General features: G+C 36.7%; 3 protein-coding genes across 5 annotated transcripts in view; 1 reads left to right on the top strand and 2 right to left on the bottom strand.

Moving 5' to 3' along the window:
* Positions 1–2,356: 2,356 nt before the first annotated feature.
* Positions 2,357–4,176, top strand: LOC110103730 (cysteine-rich and transmembrane domain-containing protein WIH2-like). Of its 2 annotated transcripts, none has more exons than XM_020832545.2 (3): positions 2,357–2,579; positions 3,622–3,787; positions 3,929–4,176. In XM_020832545.2, exons 1-3 carry the CDS (start codon positions 2,561–2,563, stop codon positions 3,972–3,974), a joined length of 231 nt encoding a protein of 76 aa, XP_020688204.1. In that variant the 5' UTR covers positions 2,357–2,560; the 3' UTR covers positions 3,975–4,176. The 2 variants fall into 2 exon arrangements, with proteins under 2 accessions (XP_020688204.1, XP_020688202.1); XM_020832543.2 differs by having other exon boundaries at positions 2,362–2,591.
* A 1,673-nt stretch (positions 4,177–5,849) lies between these two features.
* On the bottom strand, positions 5,850–8,460 carry LOC110103729 (pentatricopeptide repeat-containing protein At2g22070-like). Of its 2 annotated transcripts, XM_028696125.1 has the most exons (3): positions 7,772–7,938; positions 6,478–7,682; positions 5,852–6,391 (listed from the first exon to the last, which is right to left on the bottom strand). In XM_028696125.1, exons 1-3 carry the CDS (start codon positions 7,814–7,816, stop codon positions 6,325–6,327), a joined length of 1,317 nt encoding a protein of 438 aa, XP_028551958.1. In that variant the 5' UTR covers positions 7,817–7,938; the 3' UTR covers positions 5,852–6,324. The 2 variants fall into 2 exon arrangements, with proteins under 2 accessions (XP_020688201.1, XP_028551958.1); XM_020832542.2 differs by having other exon boundaries at positions 5,850–6,391; positions 6,478–8,460.
* Positions 8,461–9,097: 637 nt separating this feature from the next.
* LOC110103728 (lecithin-cholesterol acyltransferase-like 4) overlaps positions 9,098–16,922 on the bottom strand; it is a 37,512-nt gene continuing 29,687 nt past the window's right edge. The window contains exons 8-11 of the mRNA XM_020832541.2: positions 13,449–13,606; positions 11,530–11,584; positions 10,030–10,083; positions 9,098–9,631 (exon numbers count right to left, since the gene is read on the bottom strand). Of these exons, the coding sequence (XP_020688200.1) occupies positions 9,236–9,631; positions 10,030–10,083; positions 11,530–11,584; positions 13,449–13,606 (663 nt within the window). The 3' untranslated portion in view covers positions 9,098–9,235. The remainder of the gene's footprint in view (positions 9,632–10,029; positions 10,084–11,529; positions 11,585–13,448; positions 13,607–16,922) is intronic.

Here is a 16,922-nt window from a genome sequence, read left to right on the forward strand (position 1 = left end):
CAAGAAGCAACGGGGAGCCCATAACACAGCGCTACGACCCACATACAAGTAAAATATATGTTAAATGCAGTCTACTTATATGTAATCGTGGATAACATTGAATTTCCGATGACGACACACTACCAATAAATAAATCCAACAAAGCTTGCAATGCACAATAGCTCACTCGCAAGAAATAATGAGTGACCCGTAACACAATGCTACAACATTAAGCTACTGCACAACATGCAAAATATAATACAAATATGATTAAGTATCATGTAAATGCAAAATACATCATACATGTATACATTAATATACACAAATGCATCATGCTAACTACATATAAAAATATATACCTGCATCAGCCCCGACGAGTGTGTTGTATGTACATGCGTGATGTCTAGGATACTGCGCGGGTCAAAAATGAGTCAAAGTTTGAGTTCAAGCCTTCTCCTTGAAAGGACAGAAGTTGACACGACTTGAACCATCAAATAAATATATGATCGTGACATCGACCAAGATATTTATTTTATGCATTCATATTAGACCTTCAAGATCTATAATAAGAAAAAAATACTAATAAATGCATAAACCAATGACGAACCCGATCCTTTGTTAGTAAGTAGACAAAGTCGATAAGGTTCACCAACAAAATAAAATTGCCCATAAGTACCCGATAATATACGTGTTAACAAAAAACCTCAACTAAAGGGGACCCAAACATTAAAATGCATTCTAAATTCCCACAAAAAATTCAAAACTCAAAAATCACCAAAATCTAAATATTTAAAATGGAAATAAAAATATCAAAATAATTAAAGTAAAATTCATCCACGTACCCTCCACAACAGTTTGCCGAGGTGAATAAATTTGAAAACCACTTTAGCTAACAAAGAGCAAATGTCTGGTCGAGAATATTACTATGATTCAATCTCAATTCATCTCTTGTCAGTAAAACGTGAAACATGTCATCTAACCGATGATTTTGTCACTAAATGACACTACAGGTAAATAGTTATGACCGGGACCCTCTGTTTGGGTGATTTTGCCGCCAAATGGCACCATTAAATTATTGTCATCATCAGAGCCCGTATATTCCCCAACGACATTAAATTTTTGAGTAATGAATCAATAGGATATGATTGATAGGATATAAATCCCTCTGCTAGCTAAGGTGGATTCCAATATGCCCCTTTAGGCAAATATTCACCCAAAATTTATAAGGTACCCTTAAACGAAGCAACACATGGCTGCCGATAATGTCCTTTTGTCAGGTTAGGTCTACTACCTCTTCTGACTAAGTAGACCAAGGATCATGATGACCCGAGATGAGGAACCATAGGATCTTGATCGGGTCTATCATCACTCTCACCACCATCTGTTTCAAGTGCAAGGTGGTGAATTTCTAATTTTAAATATTAATTTTTTAAAATATCAAATCACGCTGCTACTATATATTGGATACTACGTATATGTTTGAAGACTATCCTTAATCGAAAGTTCTCTCTCTCACTATCGGGCTTGCGCCTATAGGAAACCTAAACTCAGTTTATAAAGTCCTTACAAAATGAGGGCAAAATCTTTGGGTAATGTCTTATTCAAAACCCAATCTGCCTTTTTTAAAATTTACCTCGAAACTTACTCGTTAAAACTTTCCTCAATGACACAAAAAAAGAAAGGGACCGTGGAGAGGTTGGGGCGCAAATTTTTTGAGCTCACAACATACATGTATTAATATATAATTAATTACAAATATGCCTATAAATGTATAACTATATAATTAACATTAATAAAAAGTTTTAAAAAAATATTCTCCATAAATTAAATAACTTATTCAAACCCACTTAAAATTTTTCTGAAAATCAAACTCCAACTCAACTCTAGGAGAGAAACCAGCATCTCTTTTGAGGACGAGCAAAATAGGAGATTAAGGCATGCATAATCTTATGAGTGACATAGAAAATAATTTTTTTTTTTAAAGAATTTTATGCAAATGCATTTATTGAAGATTAGCAAAATAGCTAAAATTCTTATTCTGCTATGAAAAATAAACTTTCGGGATGGTCAATTGGATGGACAATTAAAATCTTGAGTTAAAGCCTACTCTAACTCGACTCAGATACCACCTTATCTAATTTCTTAGAACCTTCCTTAACGTGGAGCAGTTATACTTGCCAATGAAACTATCATCTTTCAAAGAATTAGAACATTACTTGCCGTTCAATAACTCCTTAGAATAAAATATCATTTTTTCCATAAAGAACAAGTCATCAAAAACTTAAAAAAGAATCCATCTGTCCACTTTCTGAGACTTTTTAAACTTGTTCTACATCAACTTTCCAACTACTCCCAATATGAAGCCATAGTTCTTTGACTCACATTTCATTACAACGCGTAGAAAGCTGCATAGGTTGAAGAAGCCTTCCTTCCTAAGGAACAAATCCAACGCAGAAGGAAAAATTATAAATACTGAAGAAACAGCTCCACCATTTGCATTCAGCTCTTCATCTCCTCTCATCAGTTACAGGTTCTTTCTCCAGTTGCCTGTACGTTTGGTCATCGTCATCGTTCAGAAAGCATGAATTCCTATCCCCAGGGTAATCTTCAAGGTAGTTTACTTTGATCTGATATCCATCATATAGATTTGTTTAACCTTCTTTCCTCTTTTTTCTTGCTTTATTTCTCTCAGAGACGAGGAATATTCATTAGTAATGGAAGAAGATAGAATGATTAGGCAAACAGTCTATTTAACTATCTGTTTATGATATTTCTGCTAGCAGTGGTTAAGTTGCTCTGTTGTATTATAGGGATCTGAGCTTCAATTCATGGAAGAATAATCAAGTAAATATAGGGGTAATATTGCGTGCAACAATAGGCCTTCCCAAAGGAAAAATTATTTTGTGCCGATCGGGACGGCATTTGGAGACCAACCAGAACCCGCCACGTCACTTTTTGTTCGGAATCGCTCGGTACAGGATGACGTGGCACGTTTTGATTGGTCTTTGGACCATCCGGTACCCGCACAGAATAATTTCTCTTCCTAAAACTCTGTGGGCACTACTGTTTTTGAAGATATTTCTGTTGAAATTTTTGGTTGAAAAACGTTGTTGAATGATGTGGCATATTTATAAGTTATCTTTATGGACTTTTGTATTCACATGTTTTGAGAAAAAAAAAAGAGGTAGACTGCTATGTGCAACTTCATTTGGTAACTTTTGTTAGGATAACATGAACAAGAAAAAAATACACATACAAATACATAGAAAATATGCAATCACAAACATACACAAAATTTATATGATTCGATGAGACAATCTACGGTATAAAGAATATGGGATTGGGTGTGGAGAAGAAGATATTGGTCATGTTGCTATTACTCTCTTCCCTTTTATACTTGAGGACTCTAAATAAGAGCTTGTCGTTGATCTTCTCCTTTTGATGGACTTGAAACTAGCAAATACCTCATGCTTGAAGCAAAAAACATCCTACTTGAATTGCCCAGAAAAAATCTCTTCTATCTTGACTTAGGCTTCGTTTGAGACAACTTTTTTAATGTTTTCCAAAGCAGCTTTTTAGTATAAAATTCTTACAAAATTTTGTATGTTTTTTGCTTCTTGCTAACAAATTTGAATTATGCAGCCTACCCCCCGCCGCCAACGTCTTACCCTCCACCAGAGCAGGCGTACACGCCGGCACCCTATGTTGCACCACCTCCTATGGGCTACCCAACTAATGACACGTCGTCTTACCCCCAAAAAGTTCACTCCGATACTAAGAATCGTGGCGACGGTTTTTGGAAAGGATGGTAAGCCTTTATTTGAGATCTCTTTCTTTGTATATCTATTAGTTCAAGATTTTTTTTCATCATGAATGGCCCTTTATCCAACAGATGAACACCTGTAAATTGTGGTTTTAACCCTTGGCTTCCTTTCTTTTATAATTACAGTTGTGCTGCCTTGTGCTGTTGCTGTGTGTTGGAGACATGCTTCTGATAGAGAAGAGAATTTTCTTAATGAACCTTGCCAGCATCTCAGTGGCCATTTTATTGTATTGAATTATTATAATTCTTGGGAGATATGCCTTTTCAGTTATAGTTTCATATTGTATTAGTATTGATTATTTGTTTGTGTAGTCCAACTTTGTAACATTTTAGTGAACATTTTACTGTATTGAATTACTAGAATTTTCAGAAGATATTGTATTGGTACTGTTTATTCTTTTGTTAGGTCCATATGGTAATACTTTCGTTACATTCAGAGAAAATAATTTACAAAACCTTTGAACTCTGCTTAGACCAAATAAATGAAAATGAAATCATTATTCTTCAGAATAAGCTTTTGATCTACAAGAAACCAAATGGAGCCCTATTGTAAATCAAAACTGAGAATTTAAAACATAATTGAAGACAAATTTAAGTGACCGGAAACAAGAATTTCAGCGTTTGAACGATCGAGTGAAAAGAAAATGAGATAAAGGAAAGCGACTAACCCATCATATTCATTTTCCAAGTAATAATATTAGGGTTGCAAGCGAACTAAGCGTTTGATGGTTACTCGTTGCTCGGTTCAATTAAAGCTCGTTTGTGATTGTTTAATTAACTAAACAAACAAACAAACTTGAACAACATTTTAAATACTCGATCTTTAAGCAAACAAGCTTGAACACTAATGTGTTCGGTTCATTTATGTTCACGAACATCATTTGAAGCTCGTGAAGAAGCTTGATTCGTGTTCGATTCAAAACTCGTGAATAAGCTCGATAAAAAATTGATTAATATTTATGTATAAAATTGATAAATATGCATAATATAAATATGCCCATGTTTGTTTAAGATGTTCATAAATAAATAGATCGTTTGTCCGTAAACGAGTTCATTTGGTAGCTCAAAAACACTATATATATATTCATGATCTTGCTCATTTGATAGCTCAAGAGCTCAAGAATACTCTTTAGATTTGTTCATGAACGTGTTTGTTTGATGGTTTAAAAAAAAAAATCGCTAAATATGTTCACGAACATAGCTCGCTAAGGCTTGTTTGTTTAAAGCTCGATAAGCACTAAAAGCGAACCGAACATGAACCAAACATGAACAACTATTAATTTAAACGAACCAAACATGAACACACACAATAAACCTCGAATCAAACACAAGCCGAACTTGAACAAGCTGATAATAAACGAACTCAAACATGAGCACTCACATACTCGACTCGGCTCGATTTATTTGCAGCCCTAAGTAATATTCTAACATATTCCTGTCAGAAAATAATCTAGCCTTTCAAAAAACATAAAGACAAACAAGCTGGTGACTGGAGACCATGATAGTTTTTGTCTTATAATACTGCAGATTAGGAGGAAGGTTGTTGGCCTGTAGCTTTCTGCACGATTAAAGTGTTTCTTTTGGAAGATATTAAGTACTTGGAATGGGTTCTCTCCTTTGATTAAGTAGGTAAATGGAGTAGTGGCAGAAGATTGAATAATGGATTCGGTTGATGGCTTTATGACCTGATTGGCTATCAAATCAAATAGCCCACCTGTTCCATGAGTCATGGCTTACTTATCAAGATGTAGCTATCAGCCACATCCCATATCTGTATGTGGATCTCTAGCAATGCTGTATACCAGCTTTTTTAGTTATGGATTAGGTATATGGAAATTTGTATAGAACCCCCAGCAATTTGTCCTTTTTGTTTTGAGGATGAAAGCTTAAACTAGTGTAAATTCATTATTAAGGCTTCATTTGAGACTATTTTTTTTTTCTGCTTTCTATAGTAGCTCTCTAGCACAAATTTTTTTAAAAAATAGTGAAAAAATAATGATCAAAAGCTGTCCAAATGAAGCCTAGATTTGAGCAACGGTAGCATAGATGCCAGTTTTTTTCTTGAAAATCAAGTACATGCACAATTTACCCAAGGTAACCATTCTTGGCATTCTGAATATGCAAGTATAGATGCAAGGATTCCTAACAATTCATGAAGTAATACAAAATTTTTACAATAAATTTTTTTAAAAATAAAATTCATACAAACTAAAACCAACACTGGCCAAAGCCGGTAGATTTTGAATGACACCGACATGAGCTCCTCTACGGCAACACAAGGTCACTAGCATTGATGCAAGGTTATCAATACTAGCAACCTCACGTACAAGTGAAATTATTTTGTGCGGATGCCAAATGCCATCCAGAGCCCAATGAAATTGCACCACGTCACCTCCTACTCGATATCGCAGCTCGGTATTGCTCGGTACTGGATGACGTGGCTGCACCTGATTCGCCTTTGGACGATAAGCTTTGTTCGGTGTCTGGACAGAATAATCTCTCCACATACAAGCACCCTCAAGCTAGTGGTCGCTTCTTTGTGCTCGCACAGTGGTGGCAAGGTCGTGGGTGCTCGCTAGCCAATCCAAGCTGGCAGTAGTGGAAGCCATCATATGAAACTTTAAATGAATGAAAAGGAAAAAAATGGCACCAAAAGAGAATAAAACCCATCTCACCAATAATCTCCACAAGAGCACTCCCCATTTCGAAAATGATGGAATCGAGAAACATCTCTTAGAATAATCTCCCTACCTGAGATTCTGGTAATGAACTTCATGGTAATATGGCAGTCATCACATACTCTTAAGTTTTTCATTACCCTAATGGGTTTTTCAATACTTGCACAGATAAGTCCAAAAGAAACTGCCAATTTCTCGCTATGATATGATTTCCTCCCATCCTCTCTAAAGCTTAGGACATCAGACACATAGCCCTCTTTTTCAATATTTTTAACCATTTCCTCTAATGCCAAAATAATCTCATTCATTCTTGGATGTAAATTATCATCAGCAACAAAGTAATGCACCACATTATCCACCTCAAGCCAACTATATCCAGGATCTTTCTTTACTCCAATGCCCTTCATCTTTTTTCGCACTTTCGCAGCTTCTTCTAACTCACCACACTCAGCATATAAGTGATAGAGTAAAACATGAGCTGAAGCATTGCATGGTTCTATATCAAAAATTTTCATAGCTGCAATTTCTCCCAATACCAAATTTTTATGGACTCTGCAGGCTCCAAGCAATGAACCCCAAACGGCAGCATCTGGGTTTTGCATACTTTTAATGATTTCCCTTGCTTCCTGCAAACAGCCAGCACGGCTTAGTAGGTCCACCAGTAAGGTATAATGAGTATCATCCGGTATGATACCGTATATCTTCATGCAATCAAAATAATAACGGCCATCTTCCACAAGTCCTGAATGGCTGCAAGCCATGAGCAGCCCAACAAAGGTAAAGGAGTCAGGATGGATTCCCAATGCTGTCATCTCCTTGAAAAAACTGATTGCTTCTCTTCCATATCCGTTTTGCGCAAACCCAATGATCATGGAACTCCAAGTGACAATATTCCTTTCTTCCATTGCCTCAAAGATCCGACGAGCATCCTCCATACCCCCGCACTTAGCATAGACATCCAGCAAAGCAGTTCCAACAAACACATTTTTGACAACTGGTGTTTTGGTGACAAAACCATGAACTTGCATCCCACAAGATAAATTTGCCAAAGCTGAAATTGAACTGAGTACAACAGCAAAAGTAATATGGTCTGGTTCGATCTCCGTCTCCAGCAACTCCTTAAACTTTATCAAGCAATCCTCCGCCAGAGAATTGTGAGATAACCCAGTCAAAATCACATTCCAAGAGACAATGTTTTTGTCCTGCATCTCATAAAAGACATGACCAGCATAGTCAAGCCTTTGGCACCTGCAATACATATCAACCAAAGAAGTGCAAGCAAAGACGTCACCTTGCAATCCAAAACGGTGCATTTGACAATGCAAAAGCTTCCCATTATGCAGTGATGAAGAACGGGCGCAAACCTGGAGGGCACTAGAAATTGAGAATTGCGTCGGGCGATGCCCTTCCTGAATCATCCTAGCATACAAACGCAGAGATTCTGGTCCATCCCCCTCTTGGGCATACCCTTTAATGATTGAATCCCAAGAAACGTCAGTTTTGCATGGCGAGTCCTCAAAGAACTTGCGAGCAAGGCCAGTATTCCCAGCTTTGATGGCTCCAGTGATCATTATGTTCCATGTGAAGAGGTCTCTAGTGCACATTTCGTCGAACAGCTTGTGAGCAAAGGAAGGTTGGCCGGCTTTTAGGTAAGCCTGGAGAAGGCGGTTGGAGAGGAAGGTGCGGAGAAGAAGGCCAGACTTAAGAATGAGGGTATGGAGGGCTTGAGCTCCTTGAAAAGAATTGGAGTGAACGCAATCTTGTAGGAGGTGAGCCAGGAAAGAGAGGTTTGGGGAAGCCATAGAGAGGGACTTGAAAATCTAGCCGTTGGCATCAGGCTTCTCTTTGTGATTAAGGGTTTGCAGCGGCTTGCCCATATTGGTTATTTTATTATATTATCAAGATTGTGGTTTTAAGGGATGATGAACTTGTTGATATTCCAAGTATTTTTCATATGAGTTGCAACTGATTAATTTTTTAGAAATTTTTTTGGAGGGAACATATTATGTTCTATGTTGGATAAACTTTAGATTTTCATGCACTGAACACACTTGCCATGCTTGTAAATTTTAACAAAATGAGTTATTTAAACTATAGATCATGCATCAACTCTTTTACACTTATATGGAAGAGGTGTCTTCGTTGCAAATTCTATTTTCTATGGCAAATCATTATAATGTTATTCTACAAATATTATTTTTATGATTTAATATAATAATTTAATTTAAATAGTCTCTTTTAATGTGCATAGAATTTTTTGCTGACTAATAATTTGTCCTTCTAACAACTACTAATTTATAGCAACAAGAGTTATTTTTACAAATCAACATCTTAAGAATGAAGCAATCTATTCATAATTCAGCCCAGATTCATAATTTTTCATCCAATCTGTTTCTGCCAATTAATGATGATCAATGCTCCCATGAGACTTTGGATTTATTTGGGACTTTTTTTCATCGCTTTACCTATAATTTTATTTGGTCATTATCTTTTTGTTGCTTTTCTCATCTTTCGTTAAAAATTTTGTGATACAAATTATTTTTCTGACCAAAATAGTTAAGTTATTTTTCCTACAACAATTTCATAATCAATTTTGTAAAATATTACGGCCATCCCAAATAAACCCTCCATCATACATTTATGTTCAATCAAACTTCAAATTTACATTATTGCATAGGGCATATATTATACATAAAAGAAAAGTAAGATATACATAGCTTAGAGTTCACATTATAAAAACATCATAATCCAATATTTAACCACTAATAGCAACCCCAACAACCATTTGGGATTTCGTAGTAACAGAGACATGGGACTCAGCTATATGTATCTGCTGCTCCGTTTCTTCCAAGGAGCGAGATAAAGCATCCACCATGGCTGGAAGATCAATTGTTTCAATGACAGGATCAGTTACGTCTGAGGCTATGACTTCCCACTCATCTTTGAGTGCTGTAAGGTTGGTCTCCTCTGCTCGCTTCTCGATATCAAAAGCTGTGGGAAGGATAACATAATCATTGATGGGATTATAGAAAGGATCGGGCTCGCCGGCTTTCAACCAGTGCTTCAGTATTCTGAACACATGGCGGTCGCAGACTATTCCTCGGTGGTCCGCATGAACTGCAACTCTTATCGCAGCATCAAATCCATCAGCCTGGAAATATAAGTTTCAGCCTCAAAGTTAAAGATATGATGGTTCTCAGAATGTGTAGTAGGTTTCGTTTGGGACGGATTTCTTACTGCTTCGTATAGCGGCTTTCTAGTTCAAAATTTTTAATTTTTATATCAAAAAGTCACTTTAAGAAGCAAGCAGAAAGCTATCCCAAATGAAGCCGCAGATTCAAGATTATGGCCTTTAGTAGTGCTTCTCCTCAGTTACTGTCTATTTTTTTGGCCGAATCAAGCAAATTGCTTTGGCCCAACTTTTGATCCATTCCGATCAGTTTGGATTGTAGGAAACGAAATACAAGTCATTTATGGGGTTTTTATGACTCAACAGTCACTGTTTTGTTGTTCTTTTACACAATTAAAATATTGAAAATAGCTACTTACTTTGGCTGACTCTGTTGGAACTGTTCCGTCTCCATCAACACATATATACTTGGCCTATGAATAAGGGAATCATGTTAAGCTTTATTAAAATAGCGTATCAAAAGAAGCAATCACTCAAAGCAGCGTTCGTAGTAATGTAGAGCAGAATACTACATAAAATAACATTAAAAAAACAACTAGATTTCAGATTTGATTAAATGCCAATTCTAAATGAGCTTTAGCAATACCAAAAGAAAGATATAAATAGCAGCCTCAGAAAAAAAAAAAACTAGTTAGGCTTCGTAGTTTAGCACAATCTAATGTATACACGCAACACACATGGTTGCATTTGACTGTTACTGTTAAATTAAACGTATGAGAACCAGAAAAGAAAAGAAGTAGAAGAATCAGTATTTTAAAAAATAAAGAAAAAATATTTGAACTCATTGAAAAACAATTTCAGAAATAGCCTGAGACAACACTCATTCAAACCACTTAATCATTCCTGCTGTTCTACCTGATAATTTTTTTAGCACAACTCTATTTAGGTTACTTTAGTCTATCCTTTCGTTCTTGGTACCTACACATCAATTTAATCAGGGCATCTCCAACCGAACTCCAAACACATGAATGGCGTCACTCACGAGCTCCATCCGAACGGAAAAACTTCCGGTATTTAGTTGCGGGTGAACAGTGCAACGCTAGTTCACTTGCCTTATTTTTCTGTCTCTACCGGATTTGTCAAATAAATGCGCGAAAGAGGAGAAAGACGGTTTCCTTCTGTGAATGGAGCAAAATGGAGTTCCATTGAAGATAAATCACTCCATTTTTTAGTTTCACTGCATGTTGCAGGGAAAAATGAGATTTTCGGCTGGAGATGCCCTCAGTCGTATTGACTCATTTTCTATCCTCCACTATATATGCTACAGTAATTTAAGTTTATTTTGCGCTACCTAATTTTCAATAGATCCAATCCATTAGTCGCACTCAAGTGAATAATACCAAAATGCCAATAAATCATCTGTATGTCACAGCTATTTCTATGGAATAAGCAATTTGCTGGCTTCTGACTTATTACACCAGTCTGACCACTAAAATAGCATGTTAGTGGACGGTGTTAACTCAATCCAGTTCCAAAAGTTGTTGCTGGCATAATACAATAATGTAATTACGTCATCTGGATGCCGTTAGATTATTTGTATGGATTATGAAATAACATATATGCACTCTAACTTGACTAGTTTAAAGCCCACGGAAAGGAGACTATAATGTCCTTATAAAACAATAAAAGAGATGAGAAATATATGGTTACCTATACTAATCATAGCATTGCTGTCAATTAGTAATCCTCCGGTTAACATCAAACAATCAAATGGACAGATAATTTTAAAAGTTTATAAAAAGTGAGAACATGCATTGAAAAGAATTAAGGCATGCTTTAGAAGCCATATGCATTACACTTCAGCAAATGCCCATTTAAGGGCTTCGAAGATTAAACATTATTCAGAAAAAGAAAATCACCTGGGCAGACATCAGTTCTTGTAGTTCCGTAATAGGAGCTTTTTCACTCCCGTAGCTGCCAATAAAACAAAACAGATAGTAATGAGCAAACCTTAGCTAACTACAAGAGTTTTAAATATGCTCCTAAAATATCCATGTCTGCCTGTGTCCAAAGCCAGGGTTTTGCGTTTGAGAAATATCCAAAGTACTCATTTATTCCAATGCATAAAAAACTTACCAGAAGAAGTATAAATATGTTCTTAACACATTGTTTGTAAGCATGCTACTAAAGCCTAGATTTTGGGGCCAGAAAAGCAGCCCGAGCTCCCTTTTATTAAAACTCAATGCCTTTTAAGGAGTTAATTGATAAACCTATATTTCAACATGTTACAATTTTTGCTTAGATATCACGTTTTATAAAATAAAAATTAAATAAATAAATAAAGAAAAAAATTTCTGCGGGGGCATACCTCTAAAGTTAGGTTTCATTTAAAACAGCTTTTTTATTATTTTGAAGTAGGAAAACAGTGTCCGTTGGATGACAGTTTTTTCAAGATTCTCTCTTAGAAAATCTGCTTTTGAAATAGTATAACAGAAACTGTGGCTAAACAACAACTTGTAACAGCAAAACTGAAAAGCATAAGCTGCCTAGAATGAAGTATTACTTAGTCCTCTTTGTCGGGAGAGCATTCTTGACTAACGAGGCTGCTAATGAAGGGAACTAGAAAGATTTAAGCCCAATGGATAACACAAAAGAAAGAAGAACACGACTCAATCCAAAACTTAGTAAGTAATACCAGATAACATTAAACAAACTGAAATTGTATTTTTAGAACAAAGAAAACTAAAAGAAAATCCCCTAAAAAAATTAGCTAGTGGTCACCTCACATATAACGACAAATTAGGTAAATATAATGCTCAAGGACATGCAAACTAGTGGTCCACCAAAACAACTTTGATCCAACGTCCGCCACAACTCCTCCGGCAAATACAAACAAAACTGACCAACAACACTACTCTCACTTTTAGAAGAAGGATACAATGGGGTGGAAACTTGTGGAGAGAAGAAAGGGTGAGAAGACTTGGAAGAAGAACAAGAAGTGAAGAAGTAGCCCTCAAGCTAGAGAAGAAACCCTCAGGTTTTTAAATTTTATTCACTTTCAGAAATTGCCCACAACAGCCCAAAACACTTCTTTAAAAAGGAAAGAAAATGAGGCCAACAGCCAAGCACAACCATCCACTACAGCCAATCAAAAAGGGGAAGAAAAAGGCAACAATAAAGGCATGGTAGAAGCCCACCCGAACAGCCAGAAAATCGGGAAAGCCAAGGGACAGCAACAAGAACCGAATAGCCAAGTCCAGGGGAACCGGGAAAGCCAGGGAACAGCAGCAGAAACCAAACAACCAAGCCAGGGGAACAGTAACCAAACAGCCAGGCCTAGCAAACAGCAGCTTAGCCGCCCCCACGAAACCCAAATCAGCCCAAACACAAAGCACCCAAAGAGGCTAGCACACCAAAGGAAAAACATGTCCAATGAGCACATAAATCATATATGATCATCAGTTGCCTTCCATCATTGGGTAAACAAAAATTAAACTCAAAATTTACAATAACATAAAAAAAACATGAGCATGAAGAATTGAATGCATCAGCTAAGCTCTATTTGATACGTAAGTGCTTGCACTAGGCAAATGGCGTTTGTTACATGTTCCTCATGTATGGAGTGAAAGGTTGGGACAATTGAAAAAAAAAAGAGCCAGATTTGTTTTAATATTACGGAACTCAGTAAAAAGGTTGGGACATAGTTGTTTCCCTTATGATGTGAAATGCATAGGTATGTAGTTCAGTCTTCAGCATGCAAAACCGTAAAATATGAAAATTTGCATTGTTGAAGTTTTTAGAGAAAAAGCAAGAAAAGATAATAGCTGAAAGAACATACCAGACAGTGTGAGGTGTGTCGATATTAGATCCATATATATTGTAAAATTTAACTGTTCCGGGAATCTTAGCATTTGACAAAATTTTCCTTGTTTCATTAGCCCACTTCAAAATCTCAAGGTTGAATGGTAAAGGAACTTTCATGCCATCACAAGAAATCTGCAAAATGAGCATATAGAGAAGGTAAATATTAAAGGAAATAAATTAAAAAAAAAATTATAAAAGCAAGTTGACATAAAATAATTAAACAATAAACAAACAAAGACAAAAGGGTGCACATGTGCAATCTGATTTAACGGTTAGAATAGCTGAAACTTCTAATCACTGGGGCACTCTCAAAGAACTTAAATAGCAAAAAAAAAATCAATTATTGAAAGTATATAAAAAATTAATGTTGTGTGCACCCTTAAACAACCAATCATTTAAAGGTTGTTCAACAGAAATGAAACAATATTCAATAACCGAGTTTTCATTCACATGTAATTGAAAATCTTAATATACACGAGTAGCTTTTATTTATTGGCTACATAAATTTAATATCTCAGAGCTAATTATTAATTGTTTACCTATATATCAAATTACGCGTGTAAATGAGCAAAATCAGCGACAAAAGCAACCCATGCGTTGATGGATGCGTCACTTGAAGGGTCAAATGATGTCCAATCATTGAACGGACTGTGTCGTTGTGACCAGAACGTTGAATTCCCCTAACTCGAGGCCCCTTGCAGGCGAGTCGGGCGCGACCGGTCAAAATCGGCGACCAACACCCGAAAATGACGCGCAATGTCAGCCAAACGACGTCTGATCTCAAAACAAACTTCGTTGTCCTGTTCGGATCGTCATCACCACTCAAAATTTGCTATCAATTTGTTCAATTGATGACGTGCGAGGAGAACAGCATGCGTCCCGAGGCAATGCACGTTCAAATCAAGGAAAACGCCGTGCAATGTCGCCCAAACGACGTTCAAATGCAAAATGGATTGCGCTATTACGTTCGGAATGTCCAAATCATCAAAAAGGAACTATACATTCGCTCAAGGAAAATTGAGCGCGCAAATCGACGCAAATCCCGCAAGAATTTTGAGGAATTGGCATGAAAAATCAAAACCAAGTTTTCAATCTTGAATTCTGTTAGCTTGGTTATAACAATTATTGTTATTTATAATAATTCTTACTATAAAAAAATAGAAATCAGAAATCAAAATAAACAAAAAAAAATCAAATCAATTTAATTCACCTCGCCATAGATGGACGTCCGGCGAAAAGCTTCGCACGATTACACCCACGACAACGACGAGCGCAGTTTGGCCTTTCTGCACGGCCTCTTATTTCGCTTTAATGGATATGGAGAGGGGTCTTCGGCATTAACCCACAGACGAGCAATTTCGCGAATTCACCATCACTCGAAAGTCTTTATCTTGTCTTATTGTTATTGACTTCGCAAATCAGCTCCTGTCTTCGAAATCCACTTCTTTCCACTCGATCCGACAACATACGCAACTCTTCCCGCCCCAAATCCTAATTCTCTAGCCGCTATTGTTTTGAACTCCTCCAAATGATCGAATTCCCGAACTCTCCAAAGTACCATATCCCATCAATCCGCCTCTTTAACCCCAATATTCAGCAACCTTCAAAAAAAGCCAAGCCTCAAGAAATCCACTCAATCGAGCTCCTCCTTCATGCCTCGACGCCAGTCCCCCACTCTTCCGCCTTCATCCACTTGCACAAGGCCATTCGATGCTTCTTTTGTATTTCCGGTCTCCCTCAATTGCACCGATTAAGCTTCCCAGTTCCCACCTTCTTGAATTTCCGATTTCCTTGCCGAACTACTGCATCCGTCCATCTCTTGCACAGAACAGCAGGTGAAATTGCTTTTCCTTTTTTTTCTGCCGCTAATTTTTAGTTAACTAATAGCATTCATTATTGTAATTAACTATTAGTGTTAGCTAAAAGTTAATAACTAATAGTATTAGATAATAAATCAATAATAGTACAGTAGTTAACTATTAGTATTAGATAAGTTCTATTAATATTAATTGTCGTTATAAGCAGTTAGCTTTTAGTATCAATTAATAGTTAATCACTAGTAGTATTAATTAACTATTAGTATTAATTACTATTAATACCTGTCAATTGTTGTTTTAAGTAATTTTTACTGCTATGATTATTATAATTTAATTTGTAAATTATAATTACATTTGATACGTCATCACAAAATTAGCTTGATGGGGCACGAATCTCGAAGCAAAAGCTAGTTGGAAACTTCAAAAATTAAATCCGGGAGCATATGAACTCCGATTCTAAGCAAAGTATAAAGTTCCAAATCCCGTCCTCGACGCGCGTGACGCACCGATGGACCCCCAATACGGGCTCTTATAGCACGGTAGGGAGAAATCTGATGCAACACATGCGATGAGGCAGGTAGGCTATATACACTCTTGTAACATGGTGGGGACAACTTTAAGTACCTGTACGCACCTCAGTGCCTGCGGGGAAAGAAAATTGTGCATTTTAAACAGGTACCTCAAAGACCCATACATGCTCTTATAGCGTGGTTGGATTGAAGATTAACACACGATGTCTACGGACCTACCATACACGCTCTTATAGCATGGTGGGAAGGCCCAGTTCCCCACATCTCCTCCAAACGAGGGATATGTCGGAATGCAGCCGAAATTCATAGCAAATAGAGGACATGTACGTGAACATAAATGTATAATTTGAATAAATACACATGATGATTTAAATAAAGCGCAGGGAACCAAAATTGAACGAACAGGTACCTTGAGACCCATACACGCTCTTATAGCGTGGTGGGATTGAAAACTACGGTCGCGGGTCGCGATGTCTACAAGCACCTACTTTACATGCTTTTCTAGCGTGGAGGGAAGGCCCAGTGCCCTAAATTTGCTCAAAACGAGGGATATGCCGGGATGTTGCCGAAACTCAGACTGAAACATACATAACTTGAACAACAAGAATATATAACCTAAGCAGCAATACAGAGGACCTGAATTTAAATAAAAGTGCAGAGAACTGGTATGAAATTTGAAAAAAAGAAGACCAAATTAGAATAATAAGGAACAAGACTTGAACTAAATTATAAGAAATCGAACCCTAAATCCTAAACTGCATAATTAATTTAAAAAAAAATGCAAATGCTAAATAACAGTTCAAATCATTCAAACAAACACAAGCAAACTAACAGGGGACTCGTCGTGAAGAACTTTCAGATGCAATTGACTTAGAAGTGACATCAGCCAACTACGAAATGTATAAGTGCTTCCTGCATGTACTTATGCAAGTAACAATCCTCCTATATATTGAAATGGATGCACCTAACATTAACAAAAAAAACCTAGCATGCATACAACAAATCACATCAGGACAACAGATACAGAATGTAATAATGTCTTGCAATCAACATCAATAACTTGTGTACAACCCGTCGTTGCGAACAAGTACACTAAGTCCA

Source organism: Dendrobium catenatum, unplaced genomic scaffold, assembly GCF_001605985.2.
Source record: "Dendrobium catenatum unplaced genomic scaffold, ASM160598v2 fragScaff_scaffold_716, whole genome shotgun sequence".
Classification (NCBI taxonomy): Eukaryota; Viridiplantae; Streptophyta; class Magnoliopsida; order Asparagales; family Orchidaceae; genus Dendrobium; species Dendrobium catenatum.

What these genes read in the sequence shown, in the direction of transcription:
- LOC110103730 (XM_020832543.2), top strand. Translation starts at nt 2,561, where the DNA reads ATGAATTCCTATCCCCAGGGTAATCTTCAAG. An exon ending in TCCCCAGGGTAATCTTCAAG is followed by an intron (nt 2,592 to 3,621) that starts GTAGTTTACTTT and finishes TGAATTATGCAG; the next exon opens with CCTACCCCCCGCCGCCAACG. An exon ending in GACGGTTTTTGGAAAGGATG is followed by an intron (nt 3,788 to 3,928) that starts GTAAGCCTTTAT and finishes TTATAATTACAG; the next exon opens with TTGTGCTGCCTTGTGCTGTT.
- LOC110103729 (XM_020832542.2), bottom strand. Translation starts at nt 8,282, where the DNA reads ATGGCTTCCCCAAACCTCTCTTTCCTGGCTCACCTCCTACAAGATTGC. An exon ending in TGCTCTTGTGGAGATTATTG is followed by an intron (nt 6,392 to 6,477) that starts GTGAGATGGGTT and finishes CACTACTGCCAG; the next exon opens with CTTGGATTGGCTAGCGAGCA.